General features: G+C 35.0%; 1 protein-coding gene and 1 long non-coding RNA gene across 2 annotated transcripts; one reads left to right on the top strand and one right to left on the bottom strand.

Annotated features, from left to right (window-relative positions):
* Positions 1 to 794: 794 nt before the first annotated feature.
* Positions 795 to 2,326, bottom strand: LOC123696244. Its single transcript, XM_045642316.1, has 2 exons — positions 1,796 to 2,326; positions 795 to 1,716 (listed from the first exon to the last, which is right to left on the bottom strand). Exons 1-2 carry the CDS (start codon positions 2,131 to 2,133, stop codon positions 795 to 797), a joined length of 1,260 nt encoding a protein of 419 aa, XP_045498272.1. The 5' UTR covers positions 2,134 to 2,326.
* An 18,046-nt stretch (positions 2,327 to 20,372) lies between these two features.
* On the top strand, positions 20,373 to 24,074 carry LOC123696482. Its single transcript, XR_006752086.1, has 3 exons — positions 20,373 to 20,461; positions 23,761 to 23,886; positions 23,983 to 24,074. It is a non-coding gene; the product is annotated as an uncharacterized LOC123696482 (long non-coding RNA).
* Positions 24,075 to 24,574: the final 500 nt, after the last annotated feature.

Here is a 24,574-nt window from a genome sequence, read left to right as displayed (position 1 = left end):
AGAGTTTGTAACAAAACTCCTCCGAAACTGTACTGTTAATATTCTGTGTATATTCGATAAGTCTGAGAATAGTTTCTAAACTATTTTTTACACTCCTTTCCAACATTGATAAGGATGTCCTGATAGATCAACGCTTGCTGGGTCAGCTCGTTCTATATACAGGGTGTCACGGATGTCCTATCGGTAGGCCTAATGGAGCATATAGTGTTTAACCTTCTGATGCTGTAAAAAATATTTAAAAAATCCGGTCGTGCAGGAAAAATTATCTTACCACTTTTCAATAAACTTTGTGTTCGTAACCCTAACTACGCGGATCATAGGCGGAGCGTTATACATAAGCGGTCATTGACCGAACGCGGACTCGAACGCTATTAAATACCTACTGTTTGGATAATATTTTTTAGAGTATACAAAACACATACAAAAATAATCGTTTATTTGGAAGGACTGTACAAATATAACCCACGAATTTAAGGTTTTTGTGGGGGGGAGGGGAGGGGGGAGTGGTGGGAACCCCTCCCCCAAAGGAGGGGGGTCAGGAGTCACTTAGTTTCTGAGATATTGGAGTTTAAAGTTTTGAGGTTAGGTTGGGTTTAATTAGTCAAATCCCACGATTTTAGGATAGAATGGGAAAGGAAATCGGGAATTGAGACTTGAAATTGCCCTCCCCGCTCTGTGGGATGGCCCTCGCTTCGCTCGGGAAAAAAAAAATTAACTTAACCTAACCAACAGTAAGGATTTCTGTATTGAATTGGGATTTTTGAAATAAAAATAATAATGTAATAATAATATATTTATTTGTATACATAGTTTACAGCAGTCAGTAATTCCTCGAAGGGATCCTTATGTTTAACTATAATTTTTTTCCTCCAATTGTACTCTATGAGCCAGTCGGTGAAATTTCCTTTGTATTGGTCCTTGGCGAACATTCGTTTTAAATTTCTCCACTGGCTCTCAATCCTCTGGGTGTGTGTCCCATCTGGTGCCACAAATCTGTGTTCTGGGTCACTGTGATTACACTTTTTATGAATGTATCCATATTGAGGAAGGCAATCATAAGCTCTCCAGAAGTCTGTATGGATTTCTGTGCCCTCCTCAACATGTTTCTGTATAAGTGGCACCAGTATTTCAGAAGATCTCTCATTATTAGGACACACTTCCAGTCTCAGATCCTGACTGCCGTTTTCAATCATACCGAGGACCCAATGTCCTTCAACGCGGCGGCCTCGGTTATACTTGCGTTTTCCAAATTTGCTTTCGTCTACCTGGACAATTTTTCCAGGTCCACCTATTTTTCTTCCACTTTCTTGGTGCTCCAATTCATACACCACAATGGTCTCCCGACAATATGAGAACCAATCGGCTATTGTTTTTGTTGATAACACTGTATCTCTTTCTCGTCTTGCAGTTTCACGCTGCACAGCGTTATAGTCCGCTCCCACACTAAATAAGTACATTATCTGGAATACTATGTTTATGGGGAGATGTACATTCTCAAACCACGTTCCCTTGGAGCGACTCACTGACTTATGTCTGCAAGTGCTCTTGCGGCAACGGAAGGAACCAAGTTGTCCCCCAAATGTATGAAGAGACATAGGTTGTCGATGGCGGCTACACAGTTTCTCCCGTAGAATCATACCCCGCTCCTCAGCAAAGTGCAGACACTGCTCAAGAGTATTCAATTCTACAAAGAGCCTGTGATGGTTCCACTGAGATCTAAAACAAAATAAAAGATGATAAATTTCTTTTCACGCCATTTAATCTTAAACAATGATCAATTTAGTGGCACACAAACCTTATCTCCTCCACATAATAATTTTTTCTTGGCGCGGATGACCCAGAAGGTTGATCCTCACCACTCGAACTGTTCTCAGACAACGCCGGAGAGCCCGGCGTTTCCCCTGGGGAAACGCCAGCACTAGCTTCCGTTGCAGTGGCTCTGGAACAGCCAGGTACTGGATCCACAGGTAGCACGGGTACAAGCGGCTCACTAGAGTCTATCACTTGCACACACAATGGCACTGAAGAAGAGCTCGAAGCAAGTGGCTCATTTGAGTCCAACACTTGAACTACACTCGATTCCTCAGGCGATGAAGGGGCAGAGCACGAAACCGGGGGCTTCGGAGACGCCATGGTAGTCAACGTAGGGCTTCTTAACAGGAGGAGTACACGATAAACGCTCTCAACTACACTGCAAGGCGCACGAACAATGACTGACGTCAAAATGGCGTCACTTCGTGCGCGTCACCTCGCACGTTCCGTTTGGACTGTATTTTTTATATTTTTTTTTATAATTTTAAATTGTGTTAAATTATAATTAAATAAAAGTTAAACATAAATATACAATGTTATTTAAATATTCCTATCCAAATAACTAAAATAAACACAAAAGTTACGAATTAAATTCAAATAAGATAGGCTCAAATGGAATGTATAATGTCAAACAACTGTCAAACACCTGTCAAACAGTAAAATATGTAAAAATATAGTACAATAAAGACAAAATTTAAAAAAATCATAACTCGGAAACTATGTACGTCCGGAACTTGAAATTTTAGGAGTACACTCCAAATAATATGAACTTATCTCAGAAAAATCACCAAGTTTCAAATCGTGGGCAATTCTTGTACCGGCGAGCCCAAAATAATTATTGTAATAAAACCTACTGAGTTGTGAAAGCTAAATAATAAATTTATTTATTTAATAAAATAAGTCTAAAGTATTAATAATTATTGATAATTATACGACCTTACCCTATTTTCCATTTGGGTTAAAGCTATTAAATTAATAATTATTAGTGAAAATGAATAATAATACTTTGATTTAAGAAATAGAAAGTATGTTTTACTTATGATTTTTCGTAATTAGGTAGATGTGTCGTAAACACCAATTACATGCACACGGTGTCATATTTATCAGAAGAAATCAACCTCTGTGAAATCAAAGGTTTCAAAATGCAAACACTCACCCGATTATCATGCACAGGAATCACAGGATCGTAATTCGTAATAGGTACATATTGCACAATGATGACGAATGATGAGTGACGAAGGTAAACAAATATTACATAATGTATTAAATATTATACCTGCTAGGTACTCCAAATATCAATCACTTCTTATAATAACTAAGTAACATAAGAAAATCTCGTAAATACTTAATTAATGTATTATCATGGATTTATGCAACCACTGCTTTAATAACTTTAACTGATTATTATAAACACAAAATAAGAATTTCGACTAACGAGTAACGACCCCGAATCTCCCGCGCAGATCTATCACAGCCATTACGCTAAGACGTTTGGTGGAGAACTAACAATTTAACAAAATTTGTGCAATTATTAAAATGCGCGGACGCTTACACGTGCCGGCGGCGGTGTCTTTGTGCAACTAGCAAAGGTATAACGCCCCCTTTCGTTTGTGAAATGCCGCCTTTTAAAAATACGGTTCCGTTGTTTATTTAATATTTTATTTTACTTATCTTTTTATTATTTACTTTCAATTTTCTTTTGTAACTAAAAATGAAAAAACACAATCATATTTAATGTGAAATTATCAAGAAATGATATTAAGTTTTATGCTGGGAAATAATATTATTATTTAATAGGTATTTAGGTACCTTAAGTTGCTATTTATACTCTAATCTAGATTAGGCGCCATATTTTAATTATTGAGTTTCATCTAGCAAAAGTTGAAAGGAACAGATATTATTATGTATTCTAAATCATTCTTATTAAAGGTATTTTTACAAACATTTCCCTACGAATCCCTAAACTCGCATTGTACGTACCTATATTCGTATTATTATTGAAGTTTTTATAATTTTAAATGAATTTTTGTCAGTCGCTTGTTTTATCTTTCGGTGTCAAGTTGCTATCGTTTGCTTTTTGCCGTTTTCTGTGTTTCATCTGTGAGTTTCTGAGTCGGTAATGTCCTAGGTATTATACGAACGTGGAGTATTAAAATGTTTGATTTTGAGTACGGGTGCTTTAGTAGGTATGTTGTGAAGGTGTGTTTAGTGTGTGTGATAGGTACCTACTGCATGTTGTATGCTGAAATTTCTACAAGTTGGTATGTACCTTATTTCAATAGATATTGTACAAAAATAAATTAAATAATTGATACGCATGTATCTAAATAAAAAAACTAAGTAAAGATTAAAATATGATTAAGTATAAAAAGGGTGCGGTCAGAAGGCGATGGTACTAAGTAGGTAAATTTTCGTTTCGTTTTTTTTGGTAACGAATAACGATAGTGTACTTGTGTATTTGTCTCATATCTTACTCTAAAAAATATTATCCAAACAGTAGGTAGGTATTTATTTTCGAGGTTCGAAATTAAGCATTGCGTTCGAGGTCAATGACCGCTTATGTATAACGCTCGCGAGTATGATCCGCGTAGTTAGGGTTACGAACACAAAGTTTATTGAAAAGTGGTAAGATAATTTTTCCTGCACGACCGGATTTTTTAAATATTTTTTACAGCATCAGAAGGTTAAACACTATATGCTCCATTAGGCCTACGATAGGACATCCGTGACACCCATAGACTTAAATCTTCACATAATAACTACGTTTGATGATACAACTTTCACACAAAAAATGTCAAAGACGTTCCTAAAAGTAAAAATGTCGATTGATTGAAAAGATCAAAGGTCATTTTTTATAGGAATATCACAAGAAAGAAAATATGGACGGGAAATAGCTGATTTTATCATACAAATAACCTACGCTATATATAATCAGAAGATATTAAAGTATTTATAATATTAAAAATACATACATTACATATTATGTATTTTGTAAAATTAAATTGTAAAACTGACATGATTAAAAAGAGCAACTATGGAGTTTCTTGCCGGTTCTTCTCCGTAGATACTGCTTTTGGATTGGTGGTAAATGTTAAAAATATGTAATGACGTTTCAAAAGTCCTTCTAGAAGAAGTCTAATTGAATAAATAAATGTTTGAGTTTGAAATGTTTGAGTTTTGAGTTTGAGTTTGAAAATACATTAAAATCACTTTACCATAATTAACCATATTTCTAATATAGTCTTTTTAAGAGATTTTGTTAGCAAATATTTTCTTCGCTTTTTGAATTAAAACACGAAATCATAAACGTTTTCATTATATTTAGATTTATTACCAACGTTATAAAAACAACTTTATCACAACGGAAAATAGCTATTTTCCTCCGGACATTTCGAGATTTTTCCTTTATTTTATTGGAATAGCTGAGAAAGTAAGCGCTTCTTTCATATTTCTACGAAATGGACATTGACAAAAATCCATTTCTGGATTAGTAAAAATCTAGTAGTTTACTATCTTAAGTAGGAATAGTTTTTGTAGTACTTTGTATTCTTGTTACTTGCAGACTTAATAAACAAACTTACCTAGAAACTAATATTATACATATATATTTAAAGATAATTCCTTTTACATTTTTGAATGATTTATTGAAAAGCCATCAAACAACTCCACACATCCTGTTACGAATCCAAAAAATATATTTCCATGATTATGTTCCAAAAATAATTTTATCTAAATATACAGTAAAAAAGTAACATAAAGAAGACGACGCTTTGCCCCAGTTAATTGCAAGACTAATTTAAACGCAATATATAAAGTTATTAATATAATCTGCCCAAAATAGCGAAGTCAATCAAAACTGGGCCTTGCGAATAATTTAAAGTCCCAAATAAACGGGAGCTGAAATTAATATTTTCATGAGTCGATCAGCGAAAAGATTTATTAAGTAAGTAATGTAAAGAAAACGCATTTACGTGGAAATCTACACTGATATTATAAAAAGGAAATGTAGTATTGTATCTTTAGGCGCGTTGAGAGTAAAATTTCAAGGTCGCGTCATGGCAAAACCGTCACGTCATGGAGTAAGGCGACGATTTTGGTATCTTAATCTTGCCAAAGAAGTTTCACTTTTGACACATGCGCTCGGCACACACGCGCTTTTTTATCTGTTTGCTTGTAAATTTGGTTGGTTGACAAATCTTTTTGGACCCTTGAATCTCCATAAAACCATCACAAATACATAAAAAGAATTTCGTAGTCAAATCATTCACAATCAATTGCTTTTAATGTAAAACGACATCCCTTTATCAAAAAGTATTTACCAAAAATATGTTGATACGATTTTCTAACCCTTGCGAGAAAGAAATTGTTGACAGGAATGTTCACAACTTTTCCCTAACTTATCGAAAAATTATTTGCATAAAGCCTTTTTTAGTGATTACAGACTATTCTTATTTGTAGAGATTTTAATATACTGATGAATTTTAAGTGTGTAATACACTTTTATTTTCAAATATTATAATCTATTAGTACCTATGCTCTCTCTACAATGCAACAAACTTTTTCTAAGTATATTCATATGTAGCCTGGAAGATATCGCTTCTTAGCGAAAAAACCGCTTGTTTGTACCGCTTTGTGTACACATAATATAAAAAAGCTTTAAATTATATGTTTAATATTAACCAATACATTATCCTTTTGTATGTTTTGTAAAAGTTACTAAAAACAATGAAAACACGATGAAAATACAAGTTTTTGTCCAAGAAGTCGAAAAACTACACGAAAAGGAATTTAGGCATGTAGACATTCCATGTATGTTACAAATGGTACACTATGAATCACTAAAAGAGCCATATAAATATTTCTTGTTTCACTTTCATTTACAATAAAAATGCTTTCTGAAGGAATAAATTAGGATCATTAAAATGCTTGCGGTCCTTAGCTCAATGTAAGGATGTAAGTAAGCATCAAATTATGAGTTCTTGTAGTCTAGGAAATATAAAATATTTAATGGTAAAATGACTTATTCATACTTAAGTTCATACTATTTTCACTTGCGATTTATTCTTTAGAAAAGTCATACGAATATTGAGAAGCTTCTACTTCAAATTAAGTATTTAATTCATGCATTTATGTTCTTTATACTAAAGTGAATGATATGTTTTTTTATCATAAATCAAGCTTACAAAAATAAAGAAAAAGATACATTTAATATTATAGCATGATATAAATCAAAACACATCCAGTATGAACCCTTTTCAGATCTACTGAATCATAAATTAGCACAAAATATTGTGCTTTTTATCAGCTCCTAAATGATTTATATCTCTCTAAGAAGCTAAAAACCCAAATGTATAGAATATCCTTTTATTAAAAAGTAAAATTATTAAATGACTAGCTTTCCGCCCGCGGCTTCACCCGCATTTTCAAAGAAAAACCCGCATAGTTCCCGTTCCCGTGGGATTTCCAGGATAAAATCCAAGTTACCCTCTATATGTGTGCTATATTTCATTGTAATCAGTTCAGTAGTATTTGCGTGTAAGAGTAACAAACATACAACCATCCTCACAAATTTTGGCATTTATAATATTAGTAGGATGGATACTTGACTTGCATTAATTCATCTGTATGTATCTATGAATTCGAAACATTAACTTTATAACAGTCTAGTTTGACCTTTACCTTAAAAAGACACTCAATAAAACAGCCTTATATAAAAAAATACTAACAATCCATTGCACCGTAACTATGCAAAACAATTCCCACCTACACTAGAATTCCAATTAAAATAGCAATGTACAGCAAATCGCTCTTGATGATAACCGACGTGGCGTCCGCTGTGTGCCTTAATAATAAAGGCTTTCGCGGTAAATGGATTAAGGTCCTTTCATTCCTCTGACGTGCCGCAAATTTGATTACCCCATACTCTTGATGGAAATTACATTTGACTAGACAATTTAATGTAAAACATTGAGATGTCTATTTACATAAAAGAGTGTCTTTCCATTCTTATGAAATATTATGGTAATTGTGTCAGGAGATAATATACAAAAACGCTTTTAAAAACACACAAATAATCATGCTCTAGGTGTTAAGATTGGTTCAGGTATACGTCTATTATACAAAAAGAACTAAAAACTTATTTAAATTACTTGCTTAACACGTTAACCGGGTAAAAAGGAATGTACCTACCTATATGTATAATGTACATATACGCTATTTGAGGCCATACCCTTTCTGCTAATTAAGTTTGATTAATGTATAATCGGGTTTAATACGTGTCTACTGACAGAATAAATAATTAAATAAATAGAACATATATTTTGCACCATTATAATATTATGTTACATAAATTTATTGACCCAGGCTCCTAATATTAAATAATAAATAATAAAAACACTTTATTGTACAATGCACAGAATAAAAATAAAACAATATACAAAATGAATCTTCACCGTACAAATTGGCGGCCTTATCGCTTTAAAGCGATTTCTTCCAGGCAACCTTGGGATATAGGAAAATGAAAAGATTGAAAAATATTAGGTAGTTATAAACTGTTTTTCACTAAGAATTATAGAATAATCGCTATAAACACAAGAAAAAGAGCTTTTCATTTGATATACTATTAAAACAATAACATTATGAAGATATCGTCGTTTCAGTATATTCATAGGTACTAAAATAACTAAAGGTCATTTATTTGTAGCAAAACTTCGTGTAATATCATAAAACTTTAGTATTATAATAAAATTCGAGGACTCGCTGTCCTTGGTTGTTTCGGACAAAGTATACCTTCTGGATATTGGAAGGAAGGTACATAAAAATCTTATAGTTTAAGTTTCCCGACTAAACTTCATGTTCACGCTTCTCTTTCAACGCGTAATGTTTATTTTATGTGACGGTGTTGAGAATGTTATCATGTTATGTAACGAATCGGGGTACCGTATGTTCAGAAGAGATAGCAGGAGTACATTATTTAATGTAATCGCTGTCATTGAGGAGGATTTTTCACTGATGTGATATAAGTAGGTGCATTAAAGTCTGCTACATCGTTCGCAAGGTATGGCTGTCAGTTTTCAGTCTAATCACATAGGTAATTTTATGAGTCTCCAGGATCGATAGGATCAAACTAAAGATCGATCGTTTTCTATTCAATAAAGAAAATTATTATTACCTACAGTTTATGCATCTAATTTAAACTTAATTTTGACCTCTCTTTACAAAATACTAATACCTATTTAGACTTTATCCTATTCAAAAATAAAAGAACTTACGGTAAGAATTTGACCTTTTCATTCCAGCGACACTCATCTACGTTCCTCTTCACGTATCACAATAAAATATACATTCGACAAATTTGTATTGTCGTATGAAAATGGTATATATTTCGACAGAATATGTTAAGAAAGCCCACTAAATATGTAGAATGTCTTCTTCGTGTTACCAAAGTATATAATATAAATAAGCTTTTATAGTCCCAGTTTAATATATACAATTCATCAGTTCTTAAACAATACACGCCCATCCATGCTCCCACTAGAAGAACACGGGCTCTTGACGGTACAGGCCATAATCCACCACGCTGGCCAAGTGCGGGTTGGCAGATGTCATATTATATCGTCGAACTTTTAAGATTCTATAGCCAAATTCCTACGATGTTTTCCTCCACCGCTTCGAGCAGTGGTAATATGAAATTCACAAAGCTCCTCACAATTATGTATTTATAAAATCATACTGTATGAAAAAAGCAATTTAATTTATCATACTTACCACTTCTGGAAATCCTCAAGGAATTGGTAGGAATTAGCGGTATAAATCACGGCGTATACTCCGTAGTCTCATGAATTATTTACGTAACGTATTGCGAAGATACACACACAAAATTATATTAAGCGTTTGTTCAGAACAATGAGACCTTTTAGGCTACATCTGTTGTTTCAAGTTCTTTGACATATATTACTACTTTCGACTCACTTGAAACTTGAATTTACATTGTTTAAAGTTGTTACAACAATGAAGTATGAAATCTGTGGATATGCAGACTAGAGAGAGCGAGATTAAAATAAACATTACTATTGAAATAGTCGTACATAGTTGTAGAAAATCCTACTACATTTATGTTATTTTCTATATATACTTATAGGTAATTTAACTACTGTATGTAAAGCAATTATGTATAACTGGGAAAGTAATTCCCTTTAATCGATTAAAACCCAATTATTCTTTTAATTAATATAGGTCTTGGCTTGGCTATTTTTACCTAATTTTAATTTAATTTATGTAGACTTGTAAGCCGAAATAAATAATAATATAAAGTGCGTTCCATAATATCCGCCTGCCTATATTTCTAAATGAATGGTCAATGTTAAAAATTTGTAATGACGATTCGAAAGTGCTTCTAAAAGAAGTCTAATTGAATAAATAAATGTTTGAGTTTGAGTTCGAGTTTGAATTCAATCGTTATGTTTAATTATTTTTATTCAGTCGATATTTAAGTATTCAATGAACAAAAATCTATATTTAACGTCATAATATTATATGAAATACCTTTATTATAATATAACATAACATAAGTTAATTTATTCAATGATTCCACATCTGCCAAAGTTTTAAAACGACTACATAGTAAGAGTATTATAATTAAAAATTAAAAAAACTTACTTATACACATATTATAAGGTCTATAAATTAGGGTTATTATCATAAATAGCTCGACTGTAGGTACCCTCATAAACTTACAGCGTATGTTTTATCAAATTTTCCTCATAAGCCGCTCGGTCAATATTGTACTTGTAATAAATGGAAATTCCTTGGATAAATTCAGGCTCTAATATTTTTATGAGTACATATTTCAAGTCCACATTCTATGTATAACATATTAATATTATTACATGTTATTACCTTATTATATGAAACTAAAATAGAGGTTATATTTTGTCGTAAATGATTCATATAGAGAAGCCACATTAAATCTTTATCTGTTTTATAATTAAACATTTAAATAGACCACTGAAATTTTATAAAAAAAAAATATGATAAAATATAATTATCAATACGCTACACGCTACGCTATAAAATATAATAATCATTGCTAAAAATATAAAAATCCAATTTAAGCACTTGTGAGTAAAACCGCAAGCAACAACTAGTTTACACAAATTCTTTACTATCCTTCGTCCTAAACTAAATAACTTCCTTCCATAAGAACTTGCCATAAATACTATCACGTGCATACTTAACAAGTGCCTTGACTAAGCCCTAACTTATTCCTAACTTAGTTCAGAAACGAATCTACTTGCCTAACTGCGAACTGAAAAGTCCCAAGTTCAAGACCCAGGAAATAAAAGAACTGTCTTTGAACACTATCCATATTTTATAAATGCTAGTTTAGTGATGGAGCTAGTTCTTAATCAGATAAAGAATAATACCCATTTTTTTGTTCAGTGGTTAACCCATTAGAGTTTATACAAAGATGACAAAATGTTTTTTCGCTTAACAATGCATTTGACGAAATGATAAATTATCCTTTAACATCTTTAGGCAACCGGAGCAATACGTATTTAATATTATTGGCTTAGAGGTAAAAAAAATAGTTTAACTCCACTCAAAAATATCATAAAATCGATCAACCCATGTCTGAAGTATTTGGATGGAAATTAGAAATATTTGTAGGGTAGGTGTAAAAAAAATATTTTGTAAGGAAAACTATCCTGATTTTTTTCTTATTAATCTAATAAATAACGTACAATCTTCTAAGTGAACATAAATTACAAAATTTATTAAAAATCTGTGTTCACAGTTCAATCTTCATTAAAGAAATCCTTTTAATAAATAAAAAACAGAGATAATAATATTTTTGGTCCCTTACGTCAACCATCATTTTTCTTCACTAAAGTTAAATGTGTTTTACTGTAAATATAAGACTCGTCATTAATCTTTGCTAAAGGAACTATACAAAATAAATCTAAATAGTTATTTGGTTTTCAATCTTAATTTCTTATACTAAAATATTCTCACTATTTGTAAAATTCGGTTTTACACACAATCAAATCACGGACAAAATATTTCTATAACTCGTGTGTGTAGATAAGCTACATTACTGCTAAGTTGTATCATAATAGGTACAGTAGTTTTGACTTTTATAATATTAAAAAGGGTTGTTTGGTGTATTTTAGTATATCATTGTAAAGTTTTAGTTTTCTCTACAAATAAGTAGAGCATCCTTCTTAAAGGTACTTATAAGCATGTAATATTTCACACACATTTGCTCGCAAATCAAATCTGAATAAAGCGCGTTACACACGGTGAAGATACTATAATATTTTATGTTAAGATACTCTAATATAAAACGTTATAGTATCTTAAGGTATCCGGTATCAGCGTTCTGACCACCATTTTTCTTTTTGTCATTGCGTACTAAGACCCCTGTAGAATCGCCATCCTGTTACAAATGACCCACAAAATTTCGGGTAATACACAAAATATTATAGTAGGTATCTTCACCGTGTGTGACGCGCTTAAGCATTGCCATACATTATCCAACATTAATACATAATATCCATCAATATTCCGCTCAGCACACGTCAAGAATTAATTAATTATCAACGAACATATTGTAACTGAGACCGAGTAACAGTTTCCATATAATTTGTTCTCGTATTGAGTAATTGCGATATCAATCATTGTTACGAAATCACGCGTGGACTGTTAAAAAACGTCGCAAAACTTTTAATTCAGTTCAATTGAAATTGAATTGTATTATAATAATAATAAAGTATAATATCGTAGTTAAATAAGAATTAATGCTTATTTTGTTTTTGAAAATGACTGTTATCGAATTTACCTATATTTATTACGTTCATAGCAAATCTTATGCCAGAATAATTTGTGTACATTCATAATATTTGATTTACTAGTCAGTTAAATACTAAATAAATAACTTTTTAAATTGAATGTACAAAAAAGTGAAAGCTTCTATTTATTATATAGTTATATTCCTATAGATAACATTATACATTATACATTTACAGGCTATAGGCTATATTATAGCCGCCTTCCTCGATAAATGGGCTATCTAACAACGAAAGAATTTTTAAAATCGAACTATTAGTTCCTGAGATTAGCGCGTTCAAACAAACAAACAAACTCTTCAGCTTTATAATATTAGTATAGATTATCTGTGCTATAATAGTTCTTACAAACGGAGAAATGTTAAAAGTTAAAAGGTATGTTACTTCCAAAACTTTTCGTTTTCAATAAATAAATATCAATATTATCAAACTTTACAAGACATGATACTTGCTATGCAATATATATCTAATAGATAAACATACGTATAGCTTTACTATATTTTAATGAAACTATTATTTAATAGTCGTTCTTATTATGTTCAAGTAACCAACTTCCTACAAACGTAGCACGGCAAGCAAATTAGGATTCAGTGTTCCGACCGTGCCCGTGGTCTGTGCACTTGCAAATGTAAATTATAGGTAACTAGAGCTCTACATTTGTACTGATTTTTACAATTGTGCAAGCTATTAACTACTTAGTGTTTAGTTAAATTCATTAATTCTTTTTAGAGTTGATAATTACATTATGTAATTATGTATATATGTATTTCTCAAAAAATGATAAATATTTTTTAATCTTGTAGATATAACATTATTATAGAGTCAGGATAGGATAATCGTTTTCTATAAAGATAATAAATTTCTATAAGATATGGCTGTAATAAATCATGAAAACTTGAAGGTAAAGAGCATAATTATATCTTGAAATATATCGCTATTCATTTGAAACGTGGAATTAATTTGTCTTTATATTATTGAAGTTATATTAATGCTATATGCTAAAGGGAAATTTGAACTGAAACTTTAGCTACAATCAATCACAATCACAGTAATCAATCGATTACAACTATGACTTAAACTATAACGTCGTAGGAAATGTAGGAAATAAACACGAGTACATTATCCATTCCATCATTCTCATGGACCACGGGATTTAGCTTGATCGAGTAGTGAGAGTGGAAAAGTACTGGCGCAGAAAACTATATCGCTCTCATTTTTACACGTAATCAGGAGGGTTAGCACAATGTCCTATGGTACGTTCAGACGCCTGGCAAGCAGCCTGGGAAGCAACCCGGCAAGTAGCCCGGCGAGCAGCCCGTGCACTTAGGCCGGTTGCAGAGCTTCACCGACCATCAGTGCGTATGTTAGTCGCGCTTGTCATATGTATGGAAATTCATAAAACCGTTCATAGCTAGACCGACCATACGCACGCGTATTGTCATACGTATGTTTCATAGTCATACCGTCAGGACCGATGGTACTCCCTGACGGTCGATGAAGCTCTGCAACCGGCCTTACGGTACAAACAAATAAACACGGGCGCATGCACAAACAACATGCTCATATGCTTGTGCCCGTACTTGTGCCGTGTGTGTTGAATGTCACTTTGAACGCAAGTGTCTGAACTCACCATTATGTATAGAAGTAGTGTGTGGAAAAGTACTGGCGCTAGACGCAGAAAAGTATAGCGCTGTGATTTTCCCTTGAAATAAATACTAAAAAGATTAATGCTTACTTGAAGATATCTTCGTACGGGGGAAGGTTTTAGGTGAATTATCCCAATTCAAAATACAGATGACTTTTTTATATTTTTAATATACCTATTCGATAAAGAAGCTGATAATTAAGGTCGTTTAAGGCCTTACGCCTCCGGGGATTGATATTTACAATTCCTCCGCAGGCACGTTTAAGCCTGACTAATATTATATGTGAAAAAGTGTGTTTGTTCCTCTCTCCCTCGTAACAACGTAGCAATTTTATGGTATATTTTTTTCAATAAATAGCTAGGAGGCTACATGGTATTGAATCTTCCTTTAACCATACAAACGAAACCGCTGGTAACATAATAATAAGCGTAGACGTATTTTATACGTCTTCGCGTTCCTATATACATAACTGTTTACATTTTTAAAACAAAACATAAATAAACATCAAAAGTATTCCGTATAATTGACGAAATAAAAGACAAAATTTTTAAATATATTTTTTTCAATGACCAAACATTTTAGAAATTGATTTTGAAAGTACATTATACAATAAATTGTTATAAATTTAATATATTAAATTATCTATATGAAAACTGTAAGTTCATCATATCGAAATATACTTCCTAGAAGCTCTTAAATAAAGAGCTTGAAGTATTCTTGCTGTGTACAGAATACCGATAAGAGAAATAAACTGAAGATTCTTTTAATTTAAGTAGCTATTAAGGATATTTTTTTAATTATATTTTCAATTCAATAAAGATTTAAAGACCTCTTCTTTAAACAAACTCAACTCATAGTTCAACGTTATTGAATTTATCTTTAGCAAATAAAAATTAAAAAATGTGATATATTCAAAGGTTTGTAAAAAACTAGAATTTCATCACAATCTTCTACATTAGGACAGAAAAACTAAAAATGTACTTTTTTATAGTACGAAATCAACAAAAAATAGTGAGACGCTTTTAAAGAAATATACAAAATTTTAAAAGTTCGACCTGTTCCTGTTTCACATACTTTATAGCATATTTTATTCTATTTGTCGAATTCTTAAATAATATTTTTAAACGACGTTATTATTTTTACCAACTAACTTTACATAGGAATTACGAAGATTAATATATTTTTCCAAATAACCTGATTTAATATTTTTATACATGTTCAAGGATAAGTATTGAAAAAATGTCACATTTTTTTTAATAAAGCCATCTTGAGCAGACTCAATCATAAAATTTTCGTTCGAGTCACGCCGTTATTAGACTTTACTTATTAGACAAGCAATTTATTTTAAATTGGGATCTTCAATGAGAGTTTTGATTGAAAATTATCTTCAGGAAAAATAATTACTCTTGTAACTTATATAAAAAGGAAATTTACACATTTTTAAGAGGCTTTTTGCTTAGTTACTCTACAAAAATAACATTATTATATTTATAGGTATTTTCACGTCATAATTAAACACTTAGTTATTTACCGACTACGTATTTTTTCAAACACATAATATTATACAAAAAAAACTACAAGTTAACCTAAAACTAAAACACGTCAAACCTAAAATACGTAATTAATCTTAACTGTTGGAACGTCGTTAATTTTTAGTAATTAATATATATGTAATACTAGCTTTCTACCCGCAGCTTCGCTCGCGCAGTCAAAGAAAAATCCGCATAGTTCCCGTTCCCGTGAGATTTCCGGTACAAAACCTACCCTATGTCCCGAGGTAAAAAGTAGCCTATGTCCTTTCTCAGGTATCAAAATATCTCTATACCAAATTTCATGCAAATTGGTTCAATAGTTAAGGCGTGATTGAATAACAGACAGACAGAGTTACTTTCGCATTTATAATATTAGTATGGATTGACGAAAAGCATTATTTCTATGATATCTATTACTTCTCTATTTACAATTTACATACATGCTAAACATATCCCACCATTTGTACAATCTACCAACGCAATCGTGTATTTAATCAAACGCTCATGCCCAAATGAATCCGAACTAAGCTGAGCAAATTGAAATACCACGTGTGTAACTGAAACAGCTTTCATATGAATTTGTCTGTTTGCCTATTTGCTTGTGGTTACTTTGTCAAATGTCAAATGACATTGGCAAAACATGTGCTGAATTGAACAATACAATGATATTGATTGCGTAACTGGAAGAGATCACTCTTTAGTGATAAGGCCGCCCTCTATGCTAGTTTAGCTATAAGTTTTAGTTTTAAGTAATTTGTTTAATTAATAACATAGTAAAGTTTTATAAATAAATAAATAATATTTTGTAGTATGAGTATGAACTAATGCTGCATTTCCACCAAAGATGTTCGAGGATGTGTAAAGAACCAATAGTATCGCTTCATTTAGTTCAAAGTTTGATGCGTTTAGCGGTTGAAGCGATACCTACTATTATTACTAGCTTACCGCCCGCGGCTTCGCCCGCTTTCTCTAAAACGATTTGAGATTTAAACTATCCTATCTCTCAAGTTGGATCGACATGGTGTGCGAATTTCGACTGCACATGGTGTGCGAATTTTATTATAATCGGTTAAGTGGTTTAGGAGTCCATTGAGGACAAACATTGTGACACGAGATTTATATATATTAAGATTTACAAACACATTCCTCGCTGCAAATACTCGCACATTATTGGTGGTACCCTAATTGTGCTTTGTCAAATGACAATGGTGGATATTTTCAGTGACATACCTGATGCAAACATGAGCTAAATTGAACAATACAATGATGTTGATTGCTAATGCTAGGTCAGTATTATTTTGTATGCGTATCAGCTGACTTTGCAACCGATTTTGCAATTATTGACCACAAAATGGCATCATGGATCACATTGTTTAGAACGTGAAAGTATTCACATAACATTATGCGTTTCATAATAATGGATATTATCAATTCTTACTAATTTCTTTGTCTATGCTTTACATAATTAAGTCAAAGCTTTTAAAAACTGCATAATGCCTATGAAACTAACTGCATATGAAATAAAAACTCGATACAGAAAGCCATTTCCATCATACATCCATACTAATATTATAAATGCGAAAGTAACTCTGTCTGTCTGTCTGTTACTCAATCACGCCTTAACAACTGAACCAATTTGCATGAAATTTGGTATAGAGATATTTTGATACCCGATAAAGGACATAGGCTACTTTGTATCCCCGGAAAATGACGCAATCTCGGAAATCCCACGGGATCGGGAACTATGCGGTTTTTTCTTTGACTGCGCGGGCGATGCCGCGGGCGGAAACCTAGTTTACTATAATTTAGAATTCAACACTAACATAAACCGCTTTTTCAAAACACTTCCGCGCACATAATAATTTATGGACAAATATTTACGAGAAGGCAATTTTCTCAGGTGCCTTGCCGTGGCGTGACGACAACCAGTTTAACATTGCTATGCAACAGTAAGGCTTCATAATTTACTTCCTTCACCGAGTTTCAAAACAATGGCTTATATAAATGTAAATTGCTTGAATAATGCATTTTGGTAACATTTTTGTAAATATGGGAAACGAAATAGAAATAAGCAAGGTTAGGAAGAGAAACAATAACATTTTCTAAATTCAAATTTGATTTAATTGATTTGAATTTGAATAAGACAATCAAACAACATTTTACTGTAATGACATTGAAATACTTCTGTATGTATTTATATAATGTAATATCACAGCGAAGTTGTTTTAAAAACTAATTTACTTTATCCTATGACTTCTTTCAATTCGTACTCGATTGCGAGAACAAAATAACTGCGTTAAAAACAACCGACTTCAAAAACGGAAAAGTAATAAATTAAAAAGATTTGATATTATTAATTACTACATATTATTTAGATGTGCTATTTATTAAATAGGTTAGATGTCGGTGCACGGGCTTAATACCACCAGTAAGGAAACTTCATACAAAATTTTCGAAATGGCTCCCCCCCCCATCAAGCGTGTTTTCGAGGGTATTGAGGGGGATCGATAGTAGCGGGTGACACATCCACAGATTTTGAATATAGTAAGTATGGAAAAAAGTTTAAAGTGATGTCAATTCACATTAAATAAATATCGATTGTTTCAGTTTGTAGCCCTTTCAATAAATATATTTGTAAATACCGTATCTGACTACAAGTTAAAAAGAGACTATTTTTTAATTTCTATAGATATGGCAGCATGAGTTTTAAATTAAGTTGACATAATATTTTCTACCAAAATGATAGCTACAAATAGTCACTATTAGGAGTCCAGTCTGTTTAAAGATCGCATCTATTTTTTACGCAATCTAAAATGGAAACCTTAAAAAATCTTGTTTAAATTATTTATGTGCATAATTACGTAAATATTAGGGAATTTCTTGATTAAATATTATTTTTATGATGATGTTAGTGGCATCCACTTATTATGATTTGATATAAGTAAGGTTAAATTATACTTTTTTATTGAGACTCGTGACGTCATTACTTTGTCAAGCACTTGCCTGACAAGCGATTTTATATTTTTAACCGACTTCTAAAAACAAAAAGGTGGTGGTTAATCTATGTTCGACTGTATCTTTTTTTTAATTAGACATGTGAACCGATTTTAAAAGAAACGGAATCTCAAGGAAATGGAAATAAAACTGACTTCCTGAAAATGTTAATATATTTATTTATTTTATTTATACCTACTATATTGTTGCTATGTTTCCGCTAGCGGGTACGTCTGCGTAGTCAAAGAAAAACCCGCATAGTTCTCGTTCCCGTGAGATTTCCGGGATAAAACCTATCCTATCTCGCAAGTTGGATTGAACTGCACATGGTGTGCGAATTTTATTATATTCGGTTTAGTGGTTTAGGAGTCCATTGAGGACAAACATTGTGACACGAGATTTAATAATATATGTAAGTATATTAAGATAAGATATACTTACATAATTATATTATATTTTATGCATAATACTTTTCCATTCTTACCTTTCATTGTTAACTGGAAGTTTAAAAAATGACAACTCTGGATTTGATGAACTTGAATTCAAGCAGCCGAATACTGCGCAATTAGTACGTGGCATTTTTAAAATGATCGCCGAAATCAACTTATCTACAAGCACGTGTTCAAATTAAACTGAAATAATATATTTCAACAAAATGTTGAAACATAAATACATAAAAGATAGATTATTATAATTATTGTATTTTTATCGATACGTGGCGTCTCCACTTTGTCAAGCACTAAGCCTGTCAAACTATTTTCTTTTTCTTCCTAAAACAAAAAGGTAGAGGTTCTATGCTATGTATAATAATAATTTTAATTTATTTTTGCATGTTTTGTGTTTTTTAATTTATATAATTTAATTTATCGTTTTAAAAATAATTTAAGTAACTAGTATCTACATACAAGTATTGTAAATTCTGGTTTAAAATAATTATTGAATATATGTATAATACAAATATCAAGCATTATAAATAATTTAGGTACATTAAATAGCCTTCGGCGTCCATAACAAAACAAGATTTCGAAATATAGCACTGATAAAAACGTATTTACTTTTACAAGCTGTTAATTCGGATTGTTTCTTCTTGTAAATTCATATTTAGGCTACACCATTTTTGTATTTTAACGGGTTTTAATCTCAAAATTACCACCAAATCAACTGTGAAAAAAAGCAAACAGAAATATACAGGCCAAATTGATAACCTCCTCCTTTATTTTTGAAGTCGGTTAAATATCAAAAAGGTAACAGCCCTATAGCTATATGTCATAATTTCATCGCAGGGGCTTAGTTTCCCAACTGTATGTACGTAGTATATATCTGTCAACTGTGTTAATACTAAGTGGTTAGTTTTTGGCACTGACTTCAAACCTATTTAATAAATAGCACATCTAAATAATATGTAGTAATTATTAATATCAAATCTTTTTAATTTATTACTTTTCCGTTTTTGAAGTCGGTTGTTTTTAACGCAGTTATTTTTATTGTATTAAATTTGATTATTTCGTGTAGAGGTTGCCAGCTGTCGGTTGCCGTGCTGCCGCACGAGCTAGAAGCAGTGCTGTGCCGCGCGGGCGCCCACGAGTGGCCGCCGCACGCGTGCCGCGCGATCGCCGCGCACATCTCGCAGGTACTGACTGACTGACTGACAGATGGTGTATATAGACACAACTAAATTTACTGACTGATGTGTAGACACAGCTTAAACAAGGTTAATTGTGCCAAAAAGCTAAAATAAATGAGATTGACTTAAGTCGGTTTGACCAACTGTCAAACCGACTGTGTCTTAGTTACTGCCTTTAGTTGAACACAGCTGAACTGACAGACTGGCGTATGGACACAGCTGAACCGACAGACTGACTTATAGACACAGTTGAACATACAGACTCGCGTATAGACACAGCTGAACCGACAGGCTTGCATATGGACACAACTGAACCGACAGACTTGCGTCCGACAGACTGACGTATAGCAACAGCTGAACCTACAGGCTCGCGTATAGACACAGCTAAACCGACAGACTCGCGTATAGACAGAAAGACTGGCTTATAGACACAGCTGAACATACAGACTCGCGTATAGACACAGCTGAACTGACAGACTGGCGTATGGACACAGCTGAACCGACAGACTTGCATATGGACACAACTGAACCGACATACTGGAGTATGGGCACAGCTGAACCGACAGACTCGCGTATAGACACAGCTGAACTGACAGACTGGCGTATGGACACAGCTGAACTGACAGACTTGCATATGGACACAACTGAACCGACAGACTTGCGTCCGACAGACTGACGTATAGCAACAGCTGAACCTACAGGCTCGCGTATAGACACAGCTAAACCGACAGACTCGCGTATAGACAGAAAGACTGGCGTATAGACACAGCTAAACCGACATACTTGCGTATGGACACAGCTGAACCAACAGACTTGCGTATGGACTCAGCTGAACCGACAACGTATGGGCACAGCTGAACCGGCAGACTGGCTTAAAGATACAGCTGTACCGACAGACTTGCGTACGGACACAACTGAACCGATGGACTTGCGTATGGACACAGCTGAACCGACATACTGCAGTATGGACACAGCTGTAACGACATACGGGAGTATGGGCACAGCTAAACCGACAGACTTGCGTATGGACACAGCAGAACTGACAGATTTGCGTATGGACACAGCTTAACTGACATATTATGGGCACGGCTGTACCGACATACGGGAGTATGGACACAGCTGAACTGACATAGTATGGGTACAACTGAACCGACAGACTGGCGTATAGATACAGCTGTACCGACAGACTGGCGTATGGACACAGCTGTACCGACATACTGGCGTATGGCACAACTGTACCGACAGACTGGCGTATGGACACAGCTGAACCGACAGACTTGCGTATGGACACAACTGAACCGACATACTGGAATAGACACAGCTGAACCGACAGACTTGCATATGGACACAACTGAACCGACAGACTTGCGTCCGACAGACCGACGTATAGCAACAGCTGAACCGACATACTGCAGTATGGACACCGCTGTACCGACATACGGGAGTATGGGCACAGCTGAACCGACAGACTTGCGTATGGACACAGCAGAACTGACAGATTTGCGTATGGACACAGCTGTACTGATATAGTATGGGCACGGCTGTACCGACAAACGGGAGTATGGACACAGCTGAACCGACATAGTATGGGTACAACTGAACCGACAGACTGGCTTATAGATACAGCTGTACCGACAGACTGACACAGCTGAACCGACATACTGCAGTATGGACACAGCTGTACCAACATACGGGAGTATGGACACAGCTGTACCAACGTCCAACATACGGGAGTATGGACACAGCTGAACCGACATAGTATGGGCACGGCTGTACCGACATACGGGAGTATGGACACAGCTGAACTGACATAGTATGGGTACAACTGAACCGACAGACTGGCTTATAGATACAGCTGTACCGACAGACTGGCGTATGGACACAGCTGTACCGACATACTGGCGTATGGCACAACTGTACCGACAGACTGGCGTATGGACACAGCTGAACCGACAGACTTGCGTATGGACACAACTGAACCGACATACTGGAATAGACACAGCTGAACCGACAGACTTGCATATGGACACAACTGAACCGACCGACTTGCGTCCGACAGACCAACGTATAGCAACAGCTGAACCTACAGGCTCGCGTATAGACACAGCTAAACCGACAGACTCGCGTATAAACAGAAAGACTGGCGTATAGACACAGCTGAACCGACTGATTGCGTATGGACACAGCTGAACCGACAAAGTATGGGCACAGCTGAACCGACAGACTTGCGTACGGACACAACTGAACCGATGGACTTGCGTATGGACACAGCTGAACCGACATACTGCAGTATGGACACCGCTGTACCGACATACGGGAGTATGGACACAGCTGAACCGACATAGTATGGGTACAACTGAACCGACAGACTGGCTTATAGATACAGCTGTACCGACAGACTGGCGTATGGACACAGCTGAACCGACATACTGCAGTATGGACACAGCTGTACCAACATACGGGAGTATGGACACAGCTGTACCAACGTCCAACATACGGGAGTATGGACACAGCTGAACCGACATAGTATGGGCACGGCTGTACCGACATACGGGAGTATGGACACAGCTGAACCAACATATTGCAGTATGGACACAGCTGTACCGACATACGGGAGTATGGGCACAGCTGAACCGACAGACTTGCGTATGGACACAGCTGATCTGACAGACTCGCGTATATACTGACAGACTGGCGTATGGACACAGTTGAACCGACATACTGCAGTATGGACACAGCTGTACCAATATACGGGAGTATGGACACAGCTGAACCAACATAGTATGGGCACGGCTGTACCGACATACGGGAGTATGTACACAGCTGAACCGACATAGTAAAGGCACAGCTGAACCGACAGACTGGCTTATAGATACAGCTGTACCGACAGACTTGCGTATGGACACAGCTGAACAGACATACTGCAGTATGGATACAGCTGAACCGACATACGGGAGTATGGACACAGCTGAACCGATAGACTGGCTTATAGACACAGCTGTACCGACAGACTTGCGTATGGACACAAATGAGCTGACAGACTCGCGTATGGACACAACTGAACCAACAGACTGGCGTATGGGCACAACTGAACCGACAGACTGGAATATGGACACCGCTGATCCGACAAAATGGTGTATAGACACAGTTGAACTGACAGAATTGTTTTTAAACACAGCTACTCTGACAGTACGGTGAACTGACTGAAAATCTTAATTTTGTTTTCTATTTATTTTGATAAGTATAAAAAAATATTTCTTATTTAACAATATTATGAATAGCTATTTAAAATTCCCATTTTCCAGGTGATGTCGCTGTCAGTAGCGGAGCCGTTCGTAGCGCCGGTGGACTTGCAGCTGTACCCGTCGTACGCTATGGTCGTACCGTACCCGGTCGACCTGGCGACCATACGGGCGCGGTTCGAGAATCTGGTGAGTTTTGCGAGTGGAAAGATAGGATATTAAACGAGTTTTTAAAAAAATATAGATAAATCTATCATTTATCTATTCTCTCTAATACTTTTCCAGTTCTACCGTCGTCCAGCAGCAGCGCAATTCGACGCGCGATACTTAGCAAGCAACGCGGAGCAGTTCAACGAGCCGCACACGCCGATCGTGCGGCAGGCGCGGCTCGTCACCAACCTGCTGCTCTCCATCATCAGGTACCCTCGACACCAGGTAGCTAGCCAGCAACGCGGAGCAGTTCAACGAGCCACACACGCCGATCGTGCGGCAGGCGCGGCTCGTCACCGACCTGCTGCTCTCCATCATCAGGTAGACCCTCGACACCAGGTAGCTAGCCAGCAACGCGGAGCAGTTCAACGAGCCGCACACGCCGATCGTGCGGCAGGCGCGGCTCGTCACCGACCTGCTGCTCTCCATCATCAGGTAGACCCTCGATACCAGGTAGCTAGCCAGCAACGCGGAGCAGTTCAACGAGCCACACACGCCGATCGTGCGGCAGGCGCGGCTCGTCACCGACCTGCTGCTCTCCATCATCAGGTAGACCCTCGACACCAGGTAGACCAACCATGTGGGAACAGCTGAAGTAGAAATACGGAAAGACCGCATTCTAACACCGAAAAATTTTTTCAAATCGGACCAGTAGTTCCCGAGATTA

This window comes from Colias croceus, chromosome 12 (genome assembly GCF_905220415.1).
Source record: "Colias croceus chromosome 12, ilColCroc2.1".
In the NCBI taxonomy this organism is placed as follows: Eukaryota; Metazoa; Arthropoda; class Insecta; order Lepidoptera; family Pieridae; genus Colias; species Colias croceus.
Note: the sequence above shows the minus strand (reverse complement) of the source record. Positions and strands in the feature narration are given on the sequence as shown.